We start from the raw sequence: 24,650 nt of genomic DNA on the forward strand, positions 1-24,650 counted from the left end.
CTCCTCGTCCTCCTCCCCAGCTGCTGGCTCGGGGGCTGCCCTGCCACTGTGCTGCCAGCTCACCTTTGGTGCTCTCCAGCGGCTGCCATGGCTGGGGCTCCCCCTCGGCGTGGCACTGCACAGCTGGTGCTGGCAGCGCTCCCCAGCGGGCGGTGGGAAGTCAGGGACACCGGTGGGAAAGCAAGTGGAGCAGGGGCTCAGGCGGCAACATCCCTCGGCAAAAGTCTACCCCCCCCGGGCCTCAGTAAAATTGTCAAGTGTTGACCAGTCCCCTGTGTTAAAAAGGTTGGGGACCACTGGTGTAAAGGATTAGTCAGTAGTGTATTTCATTTAATTCAGTGAGGGTTACTCTGAAGTAATAGGACAGTAGTCATATAGTTCAAATCCTTATCAAATATATCCTTCTAAACCCAAGGATATAACTCTGTTGAGGATGACGCTGCTAAATATCCCAACTTATGAGTAATCAGAGAAGTGTCATGCTTTTCAGTTCCCCTGCAAGAGTTGCAAATGATTCCCTTGTGCCATTAATTTCAACAAACATAAAATGGTTTTCACATGATGTAAAAGGGAATGTTCAATATTTTATAAGTAGTAAAATCCACGGGCAACAGCCTTCAGTTCAGTACAAACAAGATATAGTTTTGACAGATTCAGACTCAATGAGGAAAGCTATTCTGAGATCTGCCAGTAGAGGGTGGTCTCCTACTTTTCTTTCCTACTCAGAAAGCCTTTTATTTTTTGTTCACATGTGGCATGGTTTTTATTAACTACACCAAAGTCCATTTTCAGACATTTCCGAACGCTTAAGCAAGAGAGAAGTCAAGCTGTTCCTTTATTCCCAGATCTCATTACTTAGCAGGGGACCACACACTGCTAAGCTTATTAAGTGATTAGTACAACTTCTCCAAAAAACAGATTCACTTTATTCCAGTGTGTCAAGTTAAAAGCATAACTAAGACTGTAGAATTTCTAATGATCACACACGGAAAAGGCCTTGGTGACAAGAAAAAAAATTCTGTTCAAGGATGCAGACTGCAAACCACATAGATGGCTTACTGTGCCATCTTAAACAACAGACTTCAATAAATTTAGAAGAGTGTCACTCTGCCTTGGATTGTGCTGTATGCAGCCCAACCATAGATATTCTCAAATGGTGCATTTTGCTAGATCTGTGAAGAAGTTTTGTGCCTCTGCGCCCCACAATTGTTTCAGATGTGGCTTTGCAATCGCTATTGCACTTGTTCTTCAAAGCTTCCTGTAGGGAATACAAGGCTTCGGGGTAAGATCCGCAGACAAATTTGTAGGCTCAATGAATTGGTATACTCTGGTCCGAACATAGCAGTACCAACTCACATTTGCTATTTATTATAGAATTGATTTTAACTAGTACTCATGGTTGTTCTTGAATATTTTCAGTAGCACTAAAATGCTATTTATTTAGGACAATATTACAGCAATTTTTTTCAAAAACAATTCCCTTACTAATGTATTTTATTGTCACAGTTTATGGGTTCATCCCATTCTGTTGCAAGAGGACAGTTTTACCCCCGTTCTTATCACACCTCTTATAATTCTGAGTATCTTCCTTGGGTTGCTGTCTCTGGGCTGGGAAATACCTGGAGATATGAAGGGGGGGGGCACAGGGAGAGGAGGGACCTTATGGGTAGATATTTCCACAGAGTCCACCATCTGAATAAGCCATTTTGCCCAGGGGAATTGATCTCTGTTGCATGGTTACTGGTGGTAATTTCAGATCTCCAGGTGCCATCTGTGATCATGCAGATATAGTACAATATTAACTGGCAGCAACCACAGGAAATGCTTTCTTCAACTGATTATGCTCAGAAGTGGTATCCTAGGCCAGTATTCACACGTCAACAGGGCAAATCTCTGCAGACGCATGACATTGCAATTAGCCTGGCCCCCATTAGGGCCTCTGACGCCCCGCAGGTGCCATTGGCACCCATGCTGGACTGGCCTTATGCATAAAGGGAAGAGCTAGGCCATTTAGGCCTGGCTCCCCCCCCCCCCCCCCAGGGTGTCCTTGCAGGGACATGAAGTGATCTGTTCAGCTTCACAGCAGTGCAGAGCCAAGCGGGCATTTGTTGACTCCCATAATGGTGGGATAGTGTTGCCATGCTATCCCACCCTTATGCAAGGACACCCCTCTGCCACGAGGCTACCATTGCATGATGGAACCTGTCTGCCCTGGAGTTGTGCATGTGCACAACTCCGAGGTGGCTCATGTATGCCGGGGGATTTCATCCCTGTGTGTACATGGAGAGCAGTGAGGCATGCTGCCCTGCATAACTGGTCTTCTAGAGGGGATACTCATTAAAGACTCAGGCTGAAAGAAGGATTCATTGCCACTCACAGGGACAAAGTCCTGTATGTGGGTCAGAGCACAGGATTGCCCTTCAAAATTCTCTAGCCTTTTCAGTTGCAATACAGGAACTTGCTGGAATATTCCAATGAGATGACCCTAGCAACCAGTGGAAAACTGCCTCTTACTGACTGACTCATATCACACCTTACCAGTACAGTATAGCAGTTAGGATGCTAGTAGAGTCAGATTTTGGTGACTCAGGCTCAAAGGCCCACTCTGCCATGGAAGCTTGCTGGGTGACCTTAGGCCAGTCACTTCAGCCTAACTGCCTCAGAGATGTTGTGTAGATTAAGGGGAAGAACAGTGCAGGACTCATTGAGCCCCTTGGAGGAAGGGTGAGATTAAAATGGATTGCATAAAGAAGAAAGATACAAGTGAGGTGCAAGCTGAAGGGAGAATAGGGCCCTTAACAAGTTATTTGAAAGACAGTATGCAAAGCAAATCGCTTTATAAACTGCCATCAGGCATTAAATATGTACTCCATTCAAGTAAGTCTCCCAGGCAAAAAATGCTTGAGAACAGGGGCATGTCATACTGACAGTGTTTTTCAATTATTGGTTTTAATTGCAGATCCCTTGGCCAACCTAAAATGGTGTTGCTAGCTCATACCCCATTTCATGAATTGTTTTAAATGAAAGAACACGAACAGCCTCTACATATCTGCAGTTGGATTCTGGCTGCCCTAGCAGAAGAGGCTTGTTGTTTACATTTGGTTAAAGACATACAGTATGCATGAGTGAATCTGATCTGGAGTCTTTTTAGAAGTGACATTCTGCATGTAGCAAGCTATTTGCTAATCAATGTGCTTCAAATGAAATAAAGCAAGGGTGGCTTAATTACTGTAAAATGGTTGGAATAATCTAGACAAGCGGGCAGTGGCTTCAATAGAACCGTAGGGTACAACAGCTCTCCTTGTAACAGCTTTCAGGGCAGCTTAGGGATCAGTCCTCCTGCATCTCATGTAGAGGGAGAATCCTTGGGCTCGCCACGGCACTGATAAAACTGTTCTGACCGAGCAGTGATATGGGGCTGTCTCAGCCTCACCCACCCCACAGGGTGTCTGTTGTGGGGAGAGGAATGGGAAGGCGACTGTAAGCCACTTTGAGCCTCCTTCGGGCAGGGAAAAGCGGCATATAAGAACCAACTCTTCTTCTTCTTCTTCTTCTTCATCCTTCCATTGCAATGAGAAACCTTGTCCCAACAAGGAAATGAACAGCCTTTACTCCATCATGAATGGAAACTAAAGCACAAAAGATCAAGTATTCAGGACATTCATTTACTGAATATAACACTCAAAGATGCCTTCTTTTCACAACAACTAAACAAAAAAGGCCCTAATTTAAGTGGATAGCAGTGTTGATCTGAAGCAGCAGAACAAAATTCTAGTCCAGTGACACCTTTAAGACCAACAAAGTTTTATTCTGGGCACAAGCTTTCAACTGCACGCACACTTCTTCAAATAAATTGAAACAGAAATCTCTAACCATTACATATAGGTAGAGGGTGAGGAGGATGTTGCCAGGAAGGGCCAATTAGTATCAAATGCATAAGTAACTGAGCAGTAAATATAGTTAGGGCTGGATGAAGGCAATTGGTAAGACCCGGGATTAGCGGTAAATTAGCACACAGCATATTAAAGGAGTTTATAACAGAAGCAAGAACTGAATGACATTAGCATGTGTAGTGAGATAAGAAACCAATATTTCTGTTAAGCCCTGGGGTTCCATTGTCCCAAGTCCACTCATCAGCTTGTAACTCATCAGTCTCCCATTTTAGTCTGATTCTGAAGTAACTTTGCAATAAAACAGCTACTTGAAGATCCTCCCACTGAATGTCTGAGAAAGTTGAAGTGTTCTACAGGTTTCTCAGGTTTGTGATTTTTTTTAATGTCAGAGACTGACCTGCCCTGTGTAGAGAACTGAAGGACATTGTTGGTATTTAGTGGCATATACAATTTTAGAAGATAAGCAACTGAATGAGCCTGAGATGCTGTACTCCAGTGGTCCCCCAACTTTTTTCGGCTGGGGACCGGCAGGGCAACTGCCCCGCCTGCGCATCGCGCATACGCGGCCGGGCCCGCGCATCGCGAATGCGCAGCCGGGCCGTGCATGCACACATATGCGCTGCGCTGCCGAAATCGTGCATGCGCGGCACTCGCACATTCCTGCCGGTGGAGGAAGGCCGAGCCTGTCAGCCGATCGCCCGCTCCGCAGCCCAGATTGGGGGAGGCGCGAAGCCGGGCGTGGAGGGAGGCGTGTAGACAGCTGGTGCGCCGCGACGCAGTGCACCGCCGAGGATAGCAGGAGTCGGGAGGGCGCGCCAGGCCCCGGCCAGGGAGAGAGCGGGTGTTGGCCGGCCGGCCGGCTGGCTGCCCGCGGCAGGTCTCCACTAGCTGTGGCTCCGGCGCGAGGGGCAGCCGCACCAGCCAACCAGCCTGGCTTGCGGCTCGGTTTGCAGCGGGTAGCAGGACGGGGGCAGCCCAAGGGGAAGCTGCGGAGCCAGGCGGAAGGAGCGGCCGTGCTGCTGGTGGCTCTGCCTGGGGCCCCTCTGGTCCTCGAGGCGCCTGCCTTGCCCCCCCGCCCAAGCCGCACCAAATGCAGGCGACAGGTCGCGGTGCAGATAGGCCTGGCAGGGTTTTGGTGGGGAAAGGCTGGCCGACCCGAGACGAGATCCTCCAGCGAGAGCACAGAAGGCTGCGCACAGCTCCACCTGCCCGCGGCCAGCGCCATGCGGCCCTGCTGCCAAGGCGAGGCGGAGCGCCCTGCCGTCGAGGCCGCCCCCTTGGCGCCACGTGCCGCTCCGTCCTGGCCAGCAACACCTCCGGGAGAAAGTGAGCTCGATGCGCGGTGCGGCCCTGATTCCCTCTCCCCCCCCCTCCCGCAGTAAGAAGCTTCCCGGGCGCAAGCTTGTGGCCTGGGAAGTTTTTTACTGCGGGGGGGGGGGCGGGGAGAGGGAACCACGGCCCGGCACCCTGGCCTTCACGGCCCGGCACCGGGTCGCGGACCGCAGGTTGGGCACCACTGCTGTAGTCGACATTGTTAGGTCCAGTAATTGTGCTGTCTGAGTGTATGTGGCAGCAAAGTTAGCGTCTAATTTTGTTCCAAGCTTTGGTTATCTTTTCCTATCAAATGTTCCTGAATTTTATTGAAAAAACATGTTGTAAAAGTTAGCTAAAACTTCCCATGGCTTTTCATAGGGATGCTGCAAGCAGGTATTTTCAGACCTTACTTTCCTTGGTTGCCTACCCCAAGGTTTTCCAACAAAGGCCCTGAGCTTCCCATTGCTTCCAAAGTGCAATAGCTAGTGAGGCTGAGTTGGAGTTTGCCAGCGCTGAACTTCGGTAATGGAAAGTAAGGCAGTTTTTTCTCTCTCAGATTTTAGATATGTGGCCAAGGTATTTCAGTAAGTTGGTATTTCTGTAAGAGAGGACTGCCTAATTGGCAGAGCAGAGAACGAATGCTTTGTGACTGAAGGATTTTGGTCTTATTGAAAGCTGTGCAAGAAAAAGATAATTGAAATATGAGGAAGTAAAGTTTCCAAGCCCCAGAAGGCTGCTGGTTTAGTCAAATCTAGAAATCATATATGTCACTTAAAGTGCTTCTGAACTTCTCCCCAGGGGTGGCTGTGTGTGCATGAAACACAGACAGGATATCTTAAATGTGGGTGGGTATATCAAGCTGCTAAAGTAATTACCGGCTATGCAAGAAAATGTATGGGCAACTGCATTTCAACTGCCCCATAATTTGTGTGTCATCCGTAAATAGGTACACTTTACTGGAAATGCTTCTGCAGGCCTAGAAATGGGGGGTGCCAAGCCCCTGCTGGAGGTGGGGTGCCTCCTGTCCTGAACTCCTGTTGCTTACTACTGCTCCAAGTGGTGGGGCTGGGAGGAGGGAGAATTTTAAAAACTGCAGTAACATTTGGTGTGATGACATTACCATGGGGGAAACCCAGATGTCAAGTGGCTCTAGAAGCCTCCAGAAACTCTGTGGTAAAACCATACATGTTTTAGGCAATTCCTATAGCTACCATTTTAAGGTTTCCCCTAGAAGTGATTTTGTGATAACAATGATGTCAACTCCCCACCCACCCCCACCCCCACCCCCAACCATTCCACTGATGGACAAGCTTGGCCTGACTCTGGCAATCTGTTTCAGATTTATTCCTATTTCTGACTTCTAAAGATAGATATAGCAAAATGGAAGACTGTTTCTAAGTACTTGCTTGTACATTTAATCATGCAGCAGAGAAATTGGTTTCTTTAAAACAGAAACAAACAGAAAGCACTAAAGCTGCCTGAAATCTCTCTCAGTAACTGCAATATTTCCCACCATTTCTGCAAGAAGCCCAAGATGGCTATTGAAAAGTCAGTTTAATGAGGCGTGGAGTTGTTCATTTGCCAAAACAGCAGCTCTTTCTTAGACTGCACACAACTGAACTGAACCCACCACCCAAACTTAATACACAGGGGCTTTTCGCACGCCTTCAAAATCGCACAATGGTTGCCAATTGAAAACGCTACTGATTTGCCATTATGCACAACTTCGTTGACAATCTGCCACACACCTGAAACCGATCCGCAAAAAGCGCTTCCTTGTAGCGCTTTCAGGGAAATCCTCAAAAGTGGATTCACCCTCCGGAAAGCGCTACACTCCTGCAACCAATCTGCAACACTAGTGGGAAAGTTCTGTGCATTACCATTGTTGTGGTTTCTACAAAGTCCCTCCCCCTTGCTCTCTCCTCTGATCTTCCGGCGAAGCGATCGCCATTTTTTTTTCTCCGAGCGAGCGGAGTTCAACCCACCAGCGAGCCTCTGTTTAGAGGCTTCCCCGGCTTTAGTCCCTCCCCAGAGCTGTTTAGTCACTAAGCACAAACAACAGAGAAGCCCGTTTGCTGATGTATTTTCCCTTTATTTTTTATACTGTTTTCGGCCGAAAATCGGGCCCTTGAGGAGGGGGGGGGGATTTTTTTTTTTCACTCGGGGGGAGCGTGGCAACGATGAAATGACAGCTCAAACACACCTGCCAGCTGGATGGGTCTCTCCGTTGCAACGAATCAACACATATTCGTTGCAATGGGTGTGTTTAAAAAAAAACAAAAAAACCTTTCTTAAAGGGAAAGGGGCTGTTTGGGAGCATGCTAATGGCTGCCCATTGGCTGCTTGACGGCCAGGGGCGGGACGAGCTTGGCAATAGCGCTTCCTTTCTAGCGATTTTTGCTGAGACCGGAAGCTTGTGGGAAACGATGGAAACGCAGCTGGATTCCACTACAAAGTCAGGTATGCATAATGACGAATTCCACTATTTTAAATGGCGATTTTTCGTTCAGTAAACAATTTGCTACAAGGATCCCGGTGCGGAAAGCCCCACAGTGTAGGAGTTTCCCAAGTGGGAATTTCTCAAGTTCAAACTGACTGGACCATTTAAATGATCCAGTAGCAGGATGGATCCTGTTTGCTTGCCAATGCCATTAAGAGTCCCTGATGTATGAATCCTGGTTCTCGCTCTGTGGTTCTGCTAATCCACATTCACAGCAGTGGCATTCCTATGTCTGCCACTCGCCATTTTATCCTTACAAAGAGTCCTATGAAGCAGTTTTCGATTTGAAGGCATGAATAGGGATTTGAATGGGAATCTCCACAATCTTAGCCCACTGTTCTAATCATTGTGCTACACTGCCTCTCAAGCTTGATGCACTCAGATGTACAATTGGGGATCCAGCTGGACTCTGAAAGAGTGAGGTTCAGACCCCCACTATGCCATGGAATTTTTCTGGGTAACTCAGCCTCACTTACCTCATAGATTTGTTACGAGGATAAAATGGAGGAGAACGATATCAGCATGGCTTTAGTTACCGACTGGGGAGAAAGAGGGGTATGAATGAAGTAAATGATAAATTACATTTTGATGATTGATTTCAGTTCTATCCTAATCTTCCTCCAAAGAATTCTGGTTGGAATTTATGTTTCCTCACCATTTTAGGGGAGAACAGGAAGTCCGAGAAAGAATGATTAGTTCAGACTAGTCTAGGGAACTCGTGGCACATTAGGGAACTGAAATGAGCTCTCATCCATTTTAATAAAGCAAAACCTCTACCCTACACTGGCTCTGTAGAAATTAGCTAGAACAGGGCTCCTTAAGGTGGTATCTGTAGGTGCCACAATGCTTGCCAACACCTTTCCTGGTGCCCATGTTTTCAGAAAGCATAAGTAGGACTTCTGATTAGACTCTGAAGATCTGGGTGTAAACTCCATTGTGTCCCTCCCCAAACTCCATTGTCCCCAGGCACCGATCCAAGGTGTAAACTGCACGGAGCTTTTATTCCAACCCCAGGTCGATTCAGTTCCTGCCCTCTACACAGAATGCAATTTCCGTTTGGATTTGGGGCAATTTAAATTTTCCTTCTGCAGAAAGAAGGATTGATCCAGAGTGACCCTACCTTTATTGTACGATATCTTAGAGTGCTTTTAATGTTCAATATATTTTAAAATTGCATTGTTTTGAATCTGGGCTCTCCTTCATGGTAGAGAACCCTTGATTGGCCACAGCCAATGGGCGGCCGTTATCATGCTCCCGAAAAGCCCCTTTCCCTTTAAGGCAGGTTTTTTTTTTTAAAGACACGTTGCAATGAATCTGCGTTGATTCGTTGCAACGGAGAGACCCATCTAGCTAGCAGGTGGTGTTTGAGCTGCAATTTCATCATTGCCACGCTCCCCCCGAGTGAAAAAAAAATATCCCCCCCCGCACGGGTGCAATTTTCGGCCGAAAATAAGAGTGAAAAATAAAGGGAAAATAAACCAGCAAATGGGGCTGTGTGGTGCTCGGTGCTCGGTGACTTAAAACAGCTCTGGGGAGGGACTGCAGCTGGGGAAGCCTCACTGGGTAAATGAAGGCTCACCGGGGCGTTGATCTTCGTTCGCTCCGAGAAAAAAAAATGGCGATCGCTTCGCCGGAAGATCAGAGGAGAGAGCCAGGGGGAGGGGCTTTGCAGAAACCGCAACAATGGTAACTTTTCCACTAGTGTTGCAGATTGGTTGCAAGAGTGTAGCGCTTTCCGGAGGGTGAATCCACTTATGGGATTTCCCTGAAAGCACTACAACGAAGCGCTTTTTGCGGATCGGTTTCAGGAGTGTGGCAGATTGTCAACGACATTGTGCATAACTGCAAATTAGTAGGGATTTCAATTTGCAACCATTGTCCAATTTTGAACTAGTGTGGAATGGCCCCTGGAATTTCAATTCTTCTCCAGACTACAAAGATCAGTCCCTCTGAAGAAAATGAATGATGTAGAGGTAGTCGCTATGGTTTTGTAACAAACCGAGGTCCAAGCCTTCCCTGGGCTCCATCTCCAAATCTCCAGGAGTTTCCTAACTTGAAGCTGGCAATCCTATCTCCCCACTTCCCACAGACAACCCTAACTGGGTTTCTTAAATTATTATTTGCTGGAAATGCCAGCATTTATTATTTTTAAAACATGATAAAAAAGAAAAGAAAGAAGAAAATAATAGGATACAAAAGTAGTCAACTTCCAGGATTATATCAGGGTTTATCTTAAACAATTTCATTTTTACAAAGCATTCTGAACTTCTTCCTGGGATGCTGAAGGGTTACTACTGGAGTTAATGTAGTAGTAATCCTGCTCCCTGATATGTTGTGGTTGGCTGCACCTCCTATGGCATCCACTTCGTGATCGACTCTGCTTCCCATGACAGCCATGTTTTAGTTGCTTCCACCACCCTGTGTTATAATTGTAAAGGTTCCTGCAAATGGGAAAAGGGTGGAGGTCCCTGGGCTAGTGATTACTAGGAACGCAACTGGCCCTGAATGAAGCCACCTGAAACTGATCAGAATGTTGCCTTCTTCACAGCATGGAAAGGAACTAGGAAGCAGGCAGAAGTATTATGGGCCGGCATCAGAATTTTGTTGCACATGGAACCAGTTTTCAGAGCAAGCCATGAAAAGAAGTCTACTCCCATAATTCTGGGAAAGATGTATGGTGACAGTTAAAAGTAGCATGTCATGCAAATGGTGGAAGATTCTTAAGTGGTGACTGATGCACATGTAATTTCAGGTAATTTGTACGGAAGGCCCTGTGTCCTTCCCCAAATTTCTATGGATTCTGGCTGTGGAAGGTTACTGTAGTTAGTATTGGAATAACTCAGGGCTTTTGTGAAGGAATACAAATGGTCAAATGCACATTTTCAACAGAGATCTAAACTTGAACATGCAGACTATCATGTGAGATAGAGAGTCCGGAGGCTTATGTAAGGAAAGAGTTTGTGATTATAGGACAATAAAGAAGATAGACCTGGCTTCCTGTACAGTATTTTGAATTTCAGCCATGCTGTTCCCCTTTAGGAAGATAAGCAGCTTCCTCTGATAACAGTCTGCATGCTGTGCCGCTTGCTGCTTGCAAACAATTGTAAAACTTTCTCTTTAAAAGCCTGCTTAAATGTTCAGCTTTGGACTTTTCCCTGTCACCACCCCAACCTGTACATCCAAATTCCAACATTTTTTCAAATTCCTACTTACACTATTTCCATCAGTATTTAATGGAGAAAGTCCAGTAAGACAAATCTCGATGCTATGTTTTTCTATGACATAAATGGGTAAATGCCAGATGGGTACCCGTGTTACTTCATAGCAGAAAAATAAAACAGATGTCCAGCAGCACCTTGAAGAGTTATAGAATTTATACCACCAAAGCTTCTAGAGTTAGAGATTACTCCTTCAGATGTATAGGGCATAAATACACTCCTGTATATCTAATGAGATATGACTCACAAATAAAGGTGCTTAACTCCAAGTGAGATCTATTGTTCTCCTAAATAAGAAATAATCTCCAGATGACAGGGATAGGTTTCCCTGGAGGAAATGTCAGCTTCATAGGGATGCCCTGGTCCTGCTGTCTCCGGGGGTCATCTGTCAGGGGGATTAGCACCATTTCCACCTTGTGGCCAGGCCAAAGCCAGACTCAAATGGACCCAAGACCGAAGCTTCATCCAGGTATACTAGTAATTATCTGCAGCAGCCCTTTCAACCACCTTCCCCAGAAATGCCAAGTGTGAGATGGGATGGTAGTTGGCCGATTCCCATGGATCCAATTCCCATGTCCCACACAGAACTGTCCGCAGGAATAGAAAAGCACACTTTCAGAATCTCAGCCACTGGAATTAAATAGCCATCTCTCTGTTTTCAATTGCATAGCCATGCTAACGGGTCTAATCATTGAAATAAAAATTCCCTATCCTGTGTTAGCTGCCACATTAACCATGTTCCCAAGTTCAAGACCAAAAATATTCTTCTGCTACAGACAAAATTTCATTTGTTTTACACTGGCATAGCAGCAGCATGTGTTGGCTGGTACGAGGCCAGATTTGGTGGAAGGAAGACGCATTGGCTTAAAAAGCATTTAAGCATTGGCTTAAAAATGGCCACAGCTTTTAATCAAACAACCTCCCACGGAGGGTTGGCGCTACACCAGGTGAATGAGCCTTACCTAGGCAGTCCGCTGACTGCCCCACCCACACAACCCGATAAGAAGTCCATCAATGTTCCCCGCCGGGAATACGGACTTCCAATCAGGTTTCTAATCATGGGAGATAACTCATATGGAGGGCCAAAGGGCGCAAACCTCCTTGACTACCTCTAGAGTCATCTGGTCAATTAATGAGCCACTCTTGCCGCCCCGCCGGGTCAGCTGGTCACTCATTAGAACCACCTCGTTAAGGAGGTCCCAACCCCTGAGGGGAGTCCGATCGCATACCGGCTCCCCCAATAGGCTCATTCTCCTGTGTTCCAAACGCTGTGACTAAAACATTACAATCAAAACATAAAGAATTAAACCATACAACATAATGGGTGGGAGGGTGGGATTGCTCGCCCGCACTCCAGACAGAGGCAGGGAAGCAACGGCCAACGTCCTCCCAGGGCGTTTAAACCCCCGCCCGAGGCTCGCGTGCCTGCCGCCGCCGCGACCCGCACCCGAGCCCCGCACGAGGAATGCCGAGCCGGCGCTTCCCCACTCGCCCTCCCCCAGCCAACCAGCGGCACCGGTAAGTCCCTGCCGCTTCATTGGCTGGTACGAGGCCAGATTTGTTGGAAGGAAGACGCGACTCAGCATTGGCTTAAAAATGGCCACAGCTTTTAATCAAACAACCTCCCACGGAGGGTTGGCGCTACACCAGGTGAATGAGCCTTACCTAGGCAGTCTGCTGACTGCCCCACCCACACAACCAAAAATATTCTTCTGCTACAGACAAAATTTCATTTGTTTTACACTGGCATAGCAGCAGCATGTGTTATAGTATTCAGATATTTGAGACACCTGTTCTAACCCACTACTGTGCGTAGAAGAGGGCTGCAGCATTATTCATCCCCCTTAGCCCCTTGTAAACATTAACTACATTATGAGTCACATCATGAAGATTAGATTTTCTCCTTTAACACTTATACTTTTAAACTGCCTTATTGAATAAATTTTGAGGGAATTTACAATTTATCAATCACTTTATGAAGGACTCTTTTATGTTTGGGGAAATGAGGTAGCCCTCATTTTTCTGTGTTCACTCATTTTTCTCTCTACCAAATTATATATTATTATTTATTATTTAAACTTTTATTCCACTCTCTCTTGCCAGACTCAAATTAGATGGGTGTACAGTAATTCTGAACAACTGACTATGTCTACAAACAACTGTACACACAACTTGGCAGTAATGAGCTAAATCGTGAAAGTTTTGTTAGGTCTCTGTCTGGATCTTATAAAAATTAAACTTCTAAAATGTCAAAAACTGTCCCTAGATGTTATAAATGTCTTCATTATAATATGTTTGACCTGGGATGAGGAAATTATTATACTATGTGAAGGTTTTATATACTACCATGTATTTGAAACAATGATATATAAAAGGTTGGAACTGTTTTTCAAAAAAATTGAACAGAATGAGAAGAATGGCTAAAGAAAAGAGAACTGCATCAAAGGAAATTTATTTTTCCATCCAAATGACCAGGACATACCAACCAAATTGCCTACTGAATAAGCCACTGTTCTAAACCACAGTTCTATCATTTTTCATGGTTTTCAACATGGTTAGGATATAATAAAACCAGAAAAAGCTTCAATTAAGAAGGAAACCCCAAACCAGAATCAATAATAGAGCACAAGCTTCTGGGAAAACAAAGTCTATTTGGCTAGTAATCTTGCATTTGGGATGTTTGGGAGGTGAGGTTTGTACGGTGAAGTTTGAGTAGGATACAGTGTCACTTCTAGGTGAAGTGCCAGGTATCTCACATAGTCTCTATGAGTATTTACCATCGAGATCAGAGGATATTCCTGGAACATCACAATGTGGAGGCCATTTTATATTCTATACCTCAGTTCCTTGAGGGCAAGACATTGCGTCTGGGGGCAGGTAATTCTATGGCCCAGGCAGGTACAGAGGAGGCCTAGCTGAATGCTTATCAAATGAGCAACTGATCTACCACACCTTTTCTGAATCACATTGTAACTTACTTATCATGCCAATAACAGCTTCTTTTTCATAAATGTGTTCACTACAGTGTCCTATGAATGAAAGTTATTTGCAAAGACTGCATGCTTCACTCTACTTCATAGAATTTTCCCCTTGTCTGGCAACACCTACCCTTCAGGCTCCTGCTACTGAGATATAAGGCAGACAATTTCAACGCAGGCCATTTTTAAGCATGGAGATTATCACACCCTGTGGAGGAAAATACAGTGGTACCACCTCCTGTGGTGCAGCCCTAACATTCAAAGCATGTGGACTGACATTTCCCTGGGAGGCCATTGATAGCAGGTGAAAAGGCCCCTATCAACAAGTAAAGGGCAGGAGACAGCTGGTTGGGAGCTATTTACTAATTTATGAATGAAAAAGCTTCCTCATTGTGCTTATTTACCAACTTCAATTTATATAGCAGATAGAAAGAAATGTGTGTGTGTCCCTGAGTAACCTTCAATCTCTCTGTTTTCAATTGCATATCCTAGCATTTAGTGAAAAAGCCAGATGTATTTTTCGTTCCCCCCAAATAAAGTTTGAGTGCTTATATGTGTATTATAGCAGGCCGAAGCCAGCAAATGAGTTATTTTATAAAAGACAAATAATGTAAGAAACAGACTGCCAACATATGTTGAAGTGCCACGTACTAAATGCAGAAAAAATACATGGAGAGCTTGAAAAGAAATGGAAAACAAATGCCTGTTCCTAACTATGTGCATAGAAGTAAGTTCCAATGATTTCAGTGGAATGTATCTTCTAAACATGTTTAGGATTGCAGTCAATTGACAGAGTTTTAGCTTACTATGCAGTAACCCCCCCCCCCTAAAAGTTCTTTATCCTTATGACACTGACTTGCATAGCCCAGGAGAGCCTGATCTCAGAAGCTAAGCAGGGTCAGCCCTGGTTAGTATTCAAATGTACCCGGGGAGTACCAGGGAAGTCTAGGGTGTAAACTGCATGGAGCTTTTATTCCAACCCCAGGTCGATTCAGTCCCTGCCCTCTACACAGAATGCAATTTCCATTTGGATTTGGGGCGATTTAAAATTTCCTTCTGCAGCAAGAAGGACTGATCCGGAGTGACCCTACCTTTATTGTACGATATCTTAGAGTGCTTTTAATGCTCAATATTTCAAGATTCGGATTACAGAAACCAGGGCAGAGTCTGCACTTACTTTGTTTATTCTATTGTCAATCCTGTTGAATTCAGATCGCTTTGAACTCGAGTCTTCCTCTCCCCCCCTCCCCATTGAAACAGGAAAGTGTTCTGCACGTGGTTAGGGAGGCTCAGAAGGGGGGGGAGAGACAAATGGAGACTCTTTCTTTGTTTTCTTCAAGTGGGGGAGAGGATCCAAGAAGTCAGAGGAGGGAGGAAAAAATCCTTTATTTTCTTGAAAGGGGGGGGGGTGAACGAAGAAGGCACAAAAAAATCCAAGACGGAAAGAAGTTGAGAGAAATTAGGGACTTCTCCTTTAAGGCAAGTTTGTCACATGACCACCTGTAACCAATCATGGGTTCTCTACCACGGAGGAGACCCCAGATTCAAAACAATGCGATTTTAAAATATATTGAGCATTAAAAGCACTTTAAGATATCACACAATAAAGGTAGGGTCACTCCGGATCAATCTTTCTTGCTGCAGAAGTAAAATTTAAATCGCCCCAAATCTAAACGGAAATCACATTCTGTGTAGAGGGCAGGGACTGAATCGACCTGGGGCTGGAATAAAAGCTCTGGGCAGTTTACACCCAGGCTATTTTGAATCTGGGCTCTCCTCTGTGGTAGAGGACCCGTGATTGGCCACAGGTGGTCGTGTGACAGACTTGCTTTAAATGAGAAGCCCGTAATTTCTCTCAACTTCTGTCGGTCCTGGATTTTTTTCTCCCTTCTCTGCCTTTTTCGATCATCTCCCCCCCCCCTCCAAGAAAAGAAAGAGCCTCCCTGCTTGGCTCCTCTCCCCCCCACCCTTCAAGAAAAGAAAGAAAGAGGCTTGGCTCCCCCCCCCCTTCTGAACTACCCTAACCACGTGCAGAACACTTTCCTGTTTCAATGGGGAGGGGGGGGGAAGAGGAAGATCTGAGTTCAAAGCGATCTGAATTCAACAGGATTGACAATGGAATAAACAAAGTAAGTGCAGACTCTGCCTAGGGTTGTGACCCACAGGCAGGCAATGTCAAACCACCTCTGAATGTCTCTTGCCTTGAAAACTTACGAGTTTGCCATAAGCCAGCTGCAAATTGATGACAAAACAACACCTTCTCCTTATCTCCATTATAAGCTCTTTACCCCAAAACTGTAATGAGTTATAAAATGCTTTGTTATGTTGTCTAATGGGAGCCATTACATATTCCAACACCATGAGGATCCCATGAACTAGCAGTGTGGGCTCACAGTTCGCAGGCACTGAACCAAACCCACAGAGAAGTGTCAGCTTTCACAAGGCCCCTAGCCAGTGCATGGGGTTGCCAGCTGTGTGTTGGGAAATACCTGGTGACTTTGGGAATAGAGCCAGGAGTGGGAGGAATTTGGGGTGGGTGGGGAGGGACCTCAGTGGAGTACAATGCAATGGATATTGTCCAAAGCAGCTGTTTTCTACAGGGGAACTGAGCTCTTTAGTCTGGAGATGAACCATAACCCCAGGGGATCCCCAGGTCCCACCTGGAGACTGGCAACCCTACCCAGTGTGACAACTTGCCAGATACATAAAATCCTTTTCTTGTAAAGGAACAAAGAACATATGTATGAAAGTCAGTTCTTCCCCCATTCTTGTTCACACAAAAGAACAAACATCCTAGCCCAGAGGTCTCCAACCCCTGATCCGCGGCCTGGTACCGGGCCGTTAAGGCCATGGTACCGGGCCGCCAGTGGCCACGCCTGCCTTCCCCTCCCCCTGCAGCAAGAGGGGGGGAAGAGGCAGGCGCGGCCGCTGGCATGCCAGCGACTCAAACGCGCACACACCTAGTGGCGAAAACGTGCATGCGCGGCAACTGCGCGTGCGTGTTTATGTGCAGCTGCTGTGGCCGGGCCGCCGGCTCTCTCCCACCCTCGGAGGCAGTCCCCGACTACAAGAAGGTTGGCGGCCGCTGTCCTAGCCTATATAATACAGTGTTAACTCAGGCTCCATGTATTCATTAGGGATGCAGGACAACAGCACTTTCCAGTGAACAAGGGACAATATGCCATCCGTCTGGAAGGCTGGGCAGTTTCCTCTGCTTTCTTGTTAGGATGGCTCCCCTTGTACCAGCAACATAAACAGCAGACAAGCTTCACGAGAGTCATGGGTTTCCATTTCTCAGTAGACATGTTTAGGATTGCTGACTGGGGGCATGCTGGGAGAGGAGGCATGCCAGTGGAGTAGAATGAGTGTGTTCAGTGTTCTCTGCGAGCAGGCGAGCTAAACTCTAATTTTTGGGTTTGGCAAAAAGGTGGAAGGTACGCAAACCAACACCTAAAGTTCCCCTCATCATCTATAGATGCGGGAGGGTCTCATTTTAATCCGTCAAGGTTCACCCAGAACCGAATGGAACAACATGAATGCCTGGTGCTGGGGCCAGACCCCACCTTCCTAATATCTTCGATTTAAGCTCCTTTCTACCCCTTTTCCAAGACAGCTAAAGGATTGCTGTCTAACAGCAGAAGTCCCACCTAACTAAACCCATTGAATACAACTCTTTGTATTTTAGTTATTTAATATTTAGTTTAGTTATTTACTGAAAACATTTATATGCCTCTTTACAAAATAAAAGCATAAAACCCCACAAAATCATTGTACTGTAATTCCCCTGAAGGAGAAAGCATATATGTGTGTGCATGTATATTCCCCCTTAGAAATAATTCCTTAAAAATAGGTCCTTGGATTCAGGCCCAGTGTAGAGAGAGGATTGTGAATAATAAAGACAGCTGTTGATGACTCAACCCCCTGAAGGAATACAGCAGAAGAAGACACACCTCACAGCTGATAGTTCTGGCTCACCATCTGCTATGGTGCAAATGTAGCTAGGACCCAAGAAGGTGAGGAAACAGCCTTCACTGTCATTGTGGAACCCAGAATTCCAATCTGTCATGCTGTACATATTCTGAAACAAAGCATGGAGGTGGGGGGAAGCAAGAAGCTCTTCTTATAAGAAAGTGAAACCAGATATGTAAGCCCCCCCCCCCCACACACACACACACAGAGATGCCTTATTCAAGATACCTCATTGAATCTTCTGGAGAGACCACAAGGACAGTAAAGAGAAACACTGTGTCCATGGCAGCTTTCCAGGTTCTGCAGGCTTTGCCACATGATGCTATAAAGAGCCCAGAGCCAGATTTCTGCAGGCCAGAAACTAAGGGAGTGTACAGTGGCTATTTGCCAGTTAAGCATCAGGCTCACCGCATGCATCCATCAGCTCAGAGAATGGAATGAAAATAAGTTTGCTTCTGGCAAAATGGTTGTTTCACAATCACTCAAAAATATAGAGAGATGATTTGGCTGACCATACAGAGAAATGTGCATTTTAGATGAGGTTAGGTTTATAAACAGCAGACAAGCTGCCCAGAATTCTCAAGTATTTAACCTAAGAGGGAGAGAAGTGAGAGATCCAGAATATTCCTGACTTAAAATGGGAGAATTAAGTGTGTGCTTAATGCTTTCCTGTTAAAATGAGTTCGTGCAATGAGTTCTTGTTCGTGCAATGAGTTCTTGTTGTTCTTCCAATCTTCATTTAATTGACTTTGTGAAGAACAGGTGTCTCTTAACTCAGGGCTGACTGGTATTTTCAGTATAATAATCCAAATGAGCTGTGAAGGAGTCCCATTTCTATTATCCCTCCAAAATTAGCCCCAAACCTAATAAGAGAAACTCAGTAGCCTTAATGCTTATATGAAACATTAAATTGGAAAATTCTGTCAGGAAAAAGAAATCAAATTGGCCCAGCAGATAATAAAGAGGATATCCTGATGAAGAGCCAAGAGAGTCAAACAATAGAAGAGTACTTTATTTAGTTTTTAAGTCATTCTGTGTTACTATAAAAGCTATATCCTTGAGGCATGCCATGACCTTCTATTTAGGATTGTATTTAGAATCCAAGACTGCTTTTCCTGCATGGAAAGCAGAAATCCCCAGCATATGATATTGTGCTCATTCTGAGCATTCCCAGGGACTTCTCCAGGGGGGAAAAATGAATCAACTTTTTCTCTGGATGATTTTCAAAATGGCTGCAGGGGAACATCTGTGAAGCTACTATGGGGAGGGGACTGAGTTAAGCTCTGCTTTCATAATGGGGCTGAGCAGCTCACTTTCATAAGAACTTTTCTTCCTTTCCTTCATACGGTAAGCTTTAGCATTACAGTGTGCCTCATTAATGAAAGTTTGAGAGATACAAAAGATCTAAATGCTACCACTTTTGCACAGACATGATGGCATGAAGGAAGGAGTAGGATCTGGGAGGTCACTGGCAGCAAGTGGAGCAGGACTGGGAGAATGGGGGCACCATCTTCACCAAATTCTGCATTGTGTGCTCCTACTGCCATTTACAAGCAGTCCAGGTTAGGCAGCAAGCCATTCAGGGTGCATGTGACTTCATTTACATTTTACAAGTCTTATGGACTGCTTACATTCATATGAACCTATCCACTCTCTATGGTCATCTTCAGAAGCCTGCTTTTGGTGCCTCCAGATGGATGGCAACTGGAAAAAAGACCCTCTCAGGCATGGACAGAAAAGACCAGAAGGACGCTCATACGGATGCTAGGCTAATCCCTGCATCCACATGATGTTGCTCCTGGGCCTGCTGTAGATTGGGCCCTCTGTAGTCCTGTGCTAATTGAATGTGGGAGAATCCAGGCCCAGTTCCTCCCTGTACTATGGGAGCCAGGAGGGGGCAAAAAATGCCCCAGTCAACATTGTGTTACATTGTGGCACTGTGGGGCAGACCAGCGCTCTTACATTTATATTTCAGGAAGGTGAGATTGTGTTCTCACGCAATCCAACCTTCCTGCAAAATAACCCCCCGATGCTTCTCCATGCAGGTCCAGCACTGAAAGGTGTCCCATGCGGGGACACAGAAAGCTGCAGAGAATGCAGCTCCACAGCAAAACATTGGCAGCACCACAGAGTGGTATGGTTGGTGCAGAATCAGCCTCAGTTATTATACCAAATTATGGAATTCTTACCCCAGGGAGATCGGACTTGCTTCTACTATTGTTTTTCACCAATGGGTAAACACTTTTTGTTTTGTCTGCTGTTCCCTCATGGATTCTTATTGACTCTGTTTCCCATTCATGTTCCTACAGTTTTCTATCATTTTATTTTTATGTTTGTTTGCATAAGTTTTTCTTTTTTGTTTCAACTTGTTTTTATTTTTATTTTTTTGTTCACCACCTTGGGGACCCTCAGTGGTTGGAAAGGCATCCTTGAAATGTTAACAAAGAATATTATTATTATTATTATTTTAAAAGTAAGAACTATCACAGTTTCCTTCTCTATGTTTGATGTAATTTGACTTTCCTTAAATATTTTTAACCGCTGGACAATGCTCTCCTCCTCTTCTTGATATCCCTTAATTCTAAATTTGAGAGGCCTAGAGTTAGCACCTTTTCAGGGCAATCATTAACAGTTATAAAATTCTAAATTCATTGAGGAGTGTAATTCTAATTAAGATTACACTGTTAATCTGTTAGCAAATGATATCAATATGCAGTGTGGAGAAAGGCTACTGTGCAGTGCAGAGGTTCTGTCTGGAAGAAAGACCGCTATCCTATTATCTAGCTATGAGTATCCATGATGATAGGAATCCACAACTAGATCCTCCACACGTCATTCAGCTGGAAAAGGCAACTGGAGACATGAGATGGGTCTAGACCAGAGGTAGTCAAACTATGGCCCTCCAGATGTCCATGGACTACAATTCCCAGGAGCCCCTGCCAGCGAATGCTGGCAGGGGCTTCTGGGAATTGTAGTCCATGGACATCTGGAGGGCCGCAGTTTGACTACCCCTAGTCTAGACCATGACACTGAAAAAGGAAGAGGAGTAATTCTGCATCATTACTGTTCCTCTGGGGGCAACAGGTAGGTATACTTGAATAGTCCAGGTAGAGTTTCCAGCTCTGGGTTGCAGGTTTTAGGGATGGAGTCTGATGGGGGCAGAGTTTGGGGAAGAGATAGCCTGCTGTACAGGGAGGAGCAGCCTAAAAATAAATCAATAAATGGGGACATAATGCTGTAGAAACCACCTTCCAATGCAGCCATTTTCACCAGGTGAAATGATCACTGTCACCTAGAGATCAAATGAGTAGCTGTGTTGCTCTGAAGTAGCATAATAAAATCAGAGTCTAGTAGCAACTTTAAGACCAACAAAGATTTATTCAAGGCGTGAGCTTTTGAGTGCAAGCACTCTTCGTCAGACTAAGAACTGACCATCATAACAGTAGGAATATATAAGCAAAAGTTAATCCTGTTACATTAGCTGTTACATTAACTTTTGCTAATATATTCCTACGATGGTCAGTTCTTAGTCTTAAAGGTGCTACTGGACTCTGATTTTATTGGAATCTTAACTGGAATCTTATTGGAATATTAACTGGAAATTTCCAGTGACTACCTAGAGGTTGGCAACACTAAGTCCAGGCCCATTAAAAAAACAACAACAGTGAATTCCCCACTATAGATCCATATCATTAGTCCATATCATTAGCCCCAACTGTTTTTTGCAGTTTTTTGCAGTTAAAGTTGACATCAGGAGAGATAACATAGTATGTGACTTCATTTTTAGAGATGTTGTTGTTGTTATTATTTCAGATGTTTCTGGGTTGACTCCAACACAGGCTGAAAATAAATAATTGTTCTGTGCTAATACCTATTAAGTTATGCCTTAAATTAAATTATTCTCTTGTTTCTAAGAAATTTAAGAAGAGGGTTGAAATAGGAGAGAGAGTATTCAAATGTCATCAGCTCACATTTGGAGTCCCACAGGAAGTAGTCCTCTCTCTTCTATTTTATTTAACATCTTCATGCACCCTCTTGCTCAGCTGGTATGGAGGTTTGGGCTGGGTTGCCACCAATATGCAGATGACACCCCGTTCTTCCTCCTGATGGATGACCACCCCAATTTCCCCCCCCCCCCCAGAATCCTTAACCAGATGCCTCGAAGAAGTGACAAAATGGCTCAAGCAGAGTTGTCTGAAGCTCAACCCTTCAAATATGGAGGTCCTGTGGCTGTACAAGAAGGTACCAAGCGAGGAAGCACACCTACCCAACCAGGATGGAGTGCATCTAACAGTATCCCACCCCACCAGAAGGGTAACCCTCATTGCCCCCCTTTCCATGGAGGCCACAGGTCCACCTCAGACATCCCCTCCATGGCCTGAACCAATCTGACTTTCTAAGGGCCTTAGCTACGTTCCTGTTCTTATTATATTGTTATTTAAGATCACTGAAATTGTGCTATTTAGATTGTTGTTGTTGTATTTGTTTATGTTATATATTAATTAGTTCCATGTAGCCCCCATGTTGTTGTATGTAAACCGCCCTGAGCCATATGGAAGGGTGGTATAGAAATCAAATAAAGAAAGAAAAAATAAAGAAAATTGCATTAAAAGCCATCCAATTGTTCACCTTCTGTCCCCTCCATACTAGTTTAATTGCATAATACAAAAGCAGAAATTTGTTGTTGTTATGTGCGAAGTCGTGTCCGACCCATCGCGACCCCATGGACAATGATCCTCCAGGCCTTCCTGTCCTCTACCATTCCCTGGAGTCCATTTAAGTTTGCACCGACTGCTTCAGTGACTCCATCCAGCCACCTCATTCTCTGTCGTCCCCTTCTTCTTTTGCCCTCGATCGCTCCCAGCATTAGGCTCTTCTCCAGGGAGTCCTTCGTTCTCATGAGGTGGCCAAAATATTTGAGTTTCATCTTCAGGAACTGGCCTTCTAAAGAGCAGTCAGGGCTGATCTCCTCTAGGACTGACCGGTTTGTTCGCCTTGCAGTCCAAGGGACTCGCAAGAGTCTTCTCCAGCAAAAATAGGCCATGTTAAATTAGTCAGGAAAATAAACCATCATATTGCTTTCATTCTTTCCCCATAGCCTACAATCTGTAAGACAGACTCACATTTCAGCATTTTTATTCAGTTGTATAAAGAAGCCAAACATGAAGCAATTTGTTAAAGAAAATCAAAATTTTTACCTGGAAATGTTTTCACTATCTGGCATAGACCTTCACTTCTGCAAAGGAAATGTTCTATTTGGGGGAGAACATTCACCTGAAAATAATGAGAAAAATTGTGGACATTTTCTCCCTTAAATTTAGCATCAGTTTTTATTCAGCCTGTGCTAAGAATATATCCTGGTGTTCTTTGTGAAGGGCTAGCAACATTATCTGCAATATGGACCGAGAAATTAACTACTCACACAGTAAGGAAATAGTCTCCAGTCCTGTTCCATCATTATGTTTATGGTGATCTGGTTTTGTGAACCTATGATTATTGTTGTTGTTGTTAAACTTATACCCCGCCCCTCTCGACAACTATTATTGCCATGTCATATGATGCTAAGGCAATGTCGTTCTATTGTGAAGAGAGAAACAACTTTATTTAGAGAGAAGTCTGTTGTCTGTAGTCATTCTGTCTGTTACAGAGGCAAGCAGGTAGGGAGTAGGCTCGAAGGGGCAGAAAAGAGGAGATAATTTGAAAGATATCAGGAAGTTCCTATTCTAACTGCTAAATCAACATCTGCTCTGATGCCTCCTGCAGGACAGTCATCACATGTTTTTGAATCTTGTGTAGTCTAACACATTGGCCCCCAACCTTTTTATCACTGGGGACCGGTCAACGTTTGACAATTTGAGACCCGGGGGGGGTAGTCTTTTGCCGAGGGAAGTCGCAGCCACCGCCACCACCTGAGCCCCTGCTCCACTTACTTTCCTGCTGGCGCCCCCGACTTCCCACTGCCCACTGGGGGGCACTGCCAGCAACAGCTGCGCAGTGCCACAATGAGGGGGAGCCCCAGCCATGGTGGCCACTGGAGAGCACCAAAGGTGAGCCGGTGGCAGAGTGGCAGGGCAGCCCCTGAGGCAGCAACCGGGGAGGAGGATGAGGAGGAGCCGCAGCCTGGTACCGACTGATCCGTGGACTGGTACTGGTCTCCGGACCGGGGGTTGGGGGCCACTGGTCTAACAGAAATATACTTTCTAAAGCTTAAAATGGGAAAAGGTGATAGAACTGACTAGGAGTTTGAAATTAACAGTCTATCTCTCTGTCTCTGTCTCTCTCTCTCTCTCACTGTCCCCTGCCTCTCAGCATTCAGTCAAAAATGCCACTGGCTGTCATTTGTCCTTCATGGGTGTAGATGTTGACTTGCTAAGTCTTTTTTAAGTCTAGGAAAGATGGCTATAAGAGGGCATAAATATTAAAATAAATAAATCGTTAAGCCAAGTCTGTTCAGGGAAAGATACCACTCCCATTTAACACCAAGAAAAACTGGTATTCCCTTTTAAAATGCTGAGTGTATGTTCTACACTTTGTTTTGTATTAATGCCAAGCATTCTTCAGTCAATGAGACATTTGTGTCCATTTCTTTGGAATTTTATATTTTCCTGCAATGTGTGAAAACTGAATTCCAGTTGTGGGCAGCATGAATTACAGAGATTCACTTAACGTAACAACAAAGCGACTCACAAAGTGATTTCTAGTGGTGGGCTAGAAATCTAAATATAATAATAATAATAACAACAACAACAACAACAACAAAACAACAATAATAAGCAGG

General features: G+C 45.0%; 1 protein-coding gene across 6 annotated transcripts in view; it reads right to left on the reverse strand.

The window, feature by feature from the left end:
- The window catches only part of CPED1 (cadherin like and PC-esterase domain containing 1), a 126,968-nt gene that overhangs the window by 66,660 nt on the left and 35,658 nt on the right, over positions 1-24,650 (reverse strand). For all 6 annotated transcript variants that reach the window (XR_013231138.1, XM_077338396.1, XM_077338395.1 and 3 more), the window contains one exon: positions 23,071-23,146. Coding sequence is in view for 5 of the 6 variants with exons in the window: in XM_077338396.1 (XP_077194511.1) it covers positions 23,071-23,146 (76 nt within the window). In the remaining variant the exon portion in view is untranslated. The remainder of the gene's footprint in view (positions 1-23,070; positions 23,147-24,650) is intronic.

This window comes from Paroedura picta, chromosome 5, assembly GCF_049243985.1.
Source record: "Paroedura picta isolate Pp20150507F chromosome 5, Ppicta_v3.0, whole genome shotgun sequence".
NCBI classification, from domain to species: Eukaryota; Metazoa; Chordata; class Lepidosauria; order Squamata; family Gekkonidae; genus Paroedura; species Paroedura picta.